Raw genomic sequence first — 4,954 nt, forward strand, 5'->3', positions numbered from 1 at the left:
CTGCCATGTACACTTGTGCTAGGGCCATTCCTCAACTGAAGACAAATATTCTTAACAACAATAATTAAAAATAATGTGAGAGAGAGAGAGAGAGAGAGAGAGAGAGGAGAGAGAGAGAGAGAGAGGAGAGAGAGAGAGAGAGAGAGAGAGAGAGAGAGAGAGAGAGAGAGAGAGAGAGAGAGAGAAGAGAGAGAGAGAGAGAGAGATATGCAGCTCAGCTCAGCTCTGCCATGGAATGGAAATCTTTCACCGACAGAAAGGAGGCACACAGCACAGTATTCGCTTAACTGCAGTTCTGCGTCGGAAGCACGACAGGCACTCGTCTACCTCCCAGAGTTTAATGACCTGAGCAACGCAAAGACTGCACGCAAAGTATCAAGCAAACCACCAACCTCTGCAACAATTAGCTCTTGCAGATAACTAGCAGCTAGGAGACAAGAGGAAATGGGGGGGGGGGGGGGCAGCTAAATGCATGCCATGCCAGAGCTGGTCTCATTTCAGTGTGCATTCTCTTATTGACGATGCTAATCAGGCGCCAGGAAGGTCACACACGACTACCAAAGCAGTTGTGAATGAGTGCTTACAATTGGCAAGTAGAAGACTGGTATCATTTGGGCAGGTTGTGTAAATTTTGGATTTAACAAAATTATATAAAATTAAAGTACCTAATCTGCGTCAGATTTCTCTCTCGTAGTTGGAGTCGGCAATATTATATATATATATATATATATATATATATATATATATATATATATATATATATATATATATATATATATATATATATATAGTGGCACTGGCTACCACCTCCAAGTGCAGGAAACAAAAATACCTTAACAAATGCCCCAGAAAGTGGAGGGGAAAATAGCCCCGCCAGTAGCGTAGTGGTCATCGCACCAGACCGGTATTCTGGAGGTCGTTGGTTCAGATCCCACCCGGCGGGCATTTTTTCTCCACTTTCTTTCCAAATTCTTTATCTGTTTCAATGACCTACCACATCCTCCCCTTTGCTTTCCGAGGTTTTCTTGACTGCCAATTCTTATTTCTGTCGTATTTCAACGAGCCCCTCATTCCCCATTCTGATTTGCTACACACACACACACATATATATATATATATACAGTGTAGACCGCTTATAACGTATGTCGCGGGAGCCGCAAAAATCCGCACTATAAGCGGTACCGCACTATAACCAAAACGTGCGCGAATTCAACCAAATCGCCACCTACCTCTCAAGTCATCCTAAATTTTTTATCACCCAAACGCACAGCGCCTAAAAACGAAGGAAGGGTCTTTATTTCGTATTATTTTTAACATCAGCCGCTGCTGCCGGGTCTCACACATTGCAAAAGCGCGGTCTTACAAACGGCGAGTGCGGCTTTAACTTCCGTTGTGTTTGTGTTTTGAAAGACCATGGCTGCGTTTTTTGCGTCTATGAAGATGCCGCAGGACATGATAAGAAAGGCCAGCGGGATTTTTTTTTTTTTTACCCCACCTTGCGTTCACGATGCCGAAGGCGGCTGCTTATCAGCGCAACGTACCTGGTGGTGGAAATCTTCGCGCGGCTCGCTTGTTCGGGAAGAGCGGTGGCTTATCTGCACAACGTTCTAAAGCGTGAACCGCATGGAGCGATTTCTCGCGAAAACGTGCAGCGCACGCCGCAAGCGCGGCGACGCCGGCGCGTAAACTGACGTAATGTGTGCGGCGCGGTAAGAGGCGGCAACATGGCGTCGACACTGGCCGTGAAGCGGTGCAGGCAGCTCCAGCGAGCACTTCTAACCGCTCGCTGAAATGCCGCACGAGGCGCAAGCGAAGATACTCATGCAAGAAAAGAGCTGCTAATGTGACCGCAAAGTGGAATATAGACTGCCATCCACGCTGCTTGTGAAAGCGCCCATCAAAAAATACCGCGGCGGTAAGCCTAAACTAAAGTCCCTTCATCTGATCGAGGGACTTTAGCCTAAACACCTTTGGCGCGGCTAGCCGGCTCGGAGCGCTTCGAATCTCCCGCCATTAGGTGCGCGTCTTTCCATTGGTGCAAGTCGTCAGGCTCCTCCCACTGCCACGCGAAGAAGCCACCGCGAGCGCGGAATCGTAGACGCGAGCATGAAAAAAACGCACGCGCAACGCCGATGTGCGAAAACGGGCCATGCGGTTCACGATTAATAGAAATAACTTGCCACGCGCGGACGGGGAGCCGGTCGCTATCTTCCGAGGTGCATCAAGCAAGGACAGCTGTGGTTATCACGTACGCGCGAACTAAAGGGTGCCTATTTTTTGCTTCTGTGTCGAAGTTAGAGAGCAAGGGGTGCGCGCTGCGTCAGATGGCCGATTTCATCATTTCTTTTTTTCTTTTGCTACCCCAAAACGATGCCCCCTGCGCCGATCGATGAGCAGACCCGCCGAAAAACCGCACTATAAACGGTATGGTGCTTCGGCCAACCGCATCTTAAGCGGTATGCTTATGCATTGAGTTCTATGGGAGCCAAACCGGTGGTCACGAAAACCCGCGTTATATCCGGTCCCACACTATAAGCGGTTACGTTATAAATGGTCTACACTGTATTACTTCACTTGCAGCCCATGATGTTGGTAAGATGAAATGTACCTATCATTACCATCACCGTGGGTATACAATATGTTATGTCGACATTCAGGTGCACGCCAATGATACCCACATGGTCAAAATTAGTCCAGATCCCTCCACTACAGCATGCCTCAATATGGGGGCAGAATTCGGCGCGTGCACCATAATCTGAACCTGATTTTGAGTGAATCCAGCTTGGCCCCATTTTCAGTACTGAATGAATTTTATATATTTGTGCCCTCTGCCTTTAAGTGACGATGACCTCGCACCTAAGAAATGTAAATTATTAGAAGAGCTTTCCATAAGTTGTCAGGATTGCCTACTGGAAAGAGTAGCAATACTGAGACAGAGAACACTCATGTTCATTTGACAAGCCGCTAATAAAATCTGCCGAAGGGGTCAGTGAAGACTGCAGCAGCCTTTTTTTCAAAAGCACGCAAAGCAACTCAAGGCGAGGTGAACATACTGCAACATATCCTAACATTAGACAATGATACACTGGTTAGTAGGCTAAGTCCTTTTCCGTCCAATCAATACGAATTCAAAGCATGAAAGTAAGCCGTGCACGTCTGCGCCAACAATGATGCAGGAAGATTTTAGGACGTTAAGTGAAAAGGTAGGGGCAACACAAAAGAAACCCCAACTGGTAATGTGTCACTGGCAACGGAACTTCGGGGAGTAGGGGCTCAATCCCCCCCCCCTTCCCCCCAACTTCTTTTCGTAGTCGCGACGCCTATGACACCTATGATTCCAACCAAAACTGATATCGATTAGTTGGTGCAAGCGCCGTTCGATACACGGGGGGCACGGTAGATGCACGCGTATGTACTTGAGCAGTCCAATTTGTGCAAGGCACCCAACGTGTCATGCCTTTCATATTTCTTGCTAGCAGAGCAAAATATTTTCTGCTTTCTGAAGCCGCGTGCAGAGAGATAGCCACTTACCGGCGGAAGCTGCGTTGCCCCCAGCCCAGCCGCCCGCTACGCAGATAAGCGCATCGACCTTGTCGTTTTGGAGAACTTCGGCGACTCCCTGCAGCACAAGATCGTGCTGGCTCGTCCACGCGTCGCACGACTGGACCACTACGTTTGCGTCGGCTTCTTCGTTCGGAAAGTGGTCCACAGACGCAACCCACTGCATGCGATGCAACAAAAGACAAAATAATACACGAGAATTAACTCAACTGGAAAAATATGCTCGCTCGAGAAATTCCTCCGGCTTCACCCGTTCTTTCAATTGATTAATGCGTGACACACGTACGGTCGGAGAAAAGATGCTAAGCTTTTCTTTCCTTCACTTTCTAAAAGAAACATCAACAAAATTGTGTAAAGAAAAAGAAAGCCTATCGGAAAACATGTAGCAAATGTATTTTTGCCCGTAGGGTTACGCGCAAAAATTTACGTACACCTCCAGCATGGACTGTTGCTCAAAGTTCCCGGCACTTTATAACACACCTGTTGCAAACACGCGCAAGACTCCAGTTCCTCCCCCCCCTTCCCCCGAGCATAAATGCACAATACTTTTTTCTGGCAGCCGCCGAAAAAAAGCCAACGTGCAATGTCCACATATGGTGACATGTATAAGACCTTGAAATGTCTAGACGGTCTACTGATATGGGGGTCTAGCGAAGTGCGAAAAGCCGGGCCGCTTTCACGGACGACTCAAATTCCAACACGAGCCACTCACCCATTGCTTTTGTCTAAAGAAAGATACGATAGCGCTTCCAAGCGCTCCTTTTCCACCGTAGACGACGACCCGCCCTGCGGCTGCCATAGCTCCTCCGAGAATGTCGAGTTAATTGCACAGAAAATGAAGCGCGGAGGAATGCACGATCACACCCGCACTGCCTGAGGGCCTCTTCCGAGCGACTGACGGACTGACCCAACTGACCACCGACCGGCTTGCCGACGACACGACGACAGCGATTGCGGCGATCGCTGCGACCCCAGCGCTTCAGGTTGCAGTACGCTATCGCTCCATAAACTTTACAGAGTTAAAAGCAGCCGTTTCAGCTGTAGCAACGCTAACTAGAGAACCGCCAAGTTCAAGCGGCCAGAGTTTGAGGCACGCCACGCTTTATTTGTTGTCATGACAATTATGACAAGAAAGAAAGGATGAAAGTAAGTGAGGGCACAAGCGTGAAACAAAACAAAAATAACAACAAAAACCAAGGCAAAAACTTCAAACCGAAATAATGGTAAATGTTACGGGAAACAAGTTATCATTTAGATTTTCTAGTAAAATTATTTTGCAAAATGTCAAAATATTTTTGAAGCAATTTATATTTCCGAAATTGAACGTGCTATAGATGTTTGTTGTGGCTGGAAGTAGAGACATGCAAAATGGAGTCTGGCCACACTGTAAAGT

The 4,954-nt window shown here is 47.6% G+C and overlaps 1 protein-coding gene across 1 annotated transcript in view; it reads right to left on the reverse strand.

The window, feature by feature from the left end:
• Dhpr (dihydropteridine reductase) overlaps positions 1-4,643 on the reverse strand; it is a 10,152-nt gene extending 5,509 nt beyond the window's left edge. Inside the window, exons 1-2 of the mRNA XM_077688173.1 lie at positions 4,274-4,643; positions 3,532-3,721 (exon numbers count right to left, since the gene is read on the reverse strand). Coding sequence (XP_077544299.1) covers positions 3,532-3,721; positions 4,274-4,360 — 277 coding nt within the window. The 5' untranslated portion in view covers positions 4,361-4,643. The remainder of the gene's footprint in view (positions 1-3,531; positions 3,722-4,273) is intronic.
• Positions 4,644-4,954: the final 311 nt, after the last annotated feature.

Source organism: Haemaphysalis longicornis, unplaced genomic scaffold, assembly GCF_048455015.1.
Source record: "Haemaphysalis longicornis isolate Haplotype H1 unplaced genomic scaffold, Haemaphysalis longicornis Haplotype H1 scaffold_1, whole genome shotgun sequence".
Lineage (NCBI taxonomy): Eukaryota > Metazoa > Arthropoda > Arachnida > Ixodida > Ixodidae > Haemaphysalis > Haemaphysalis longicornis.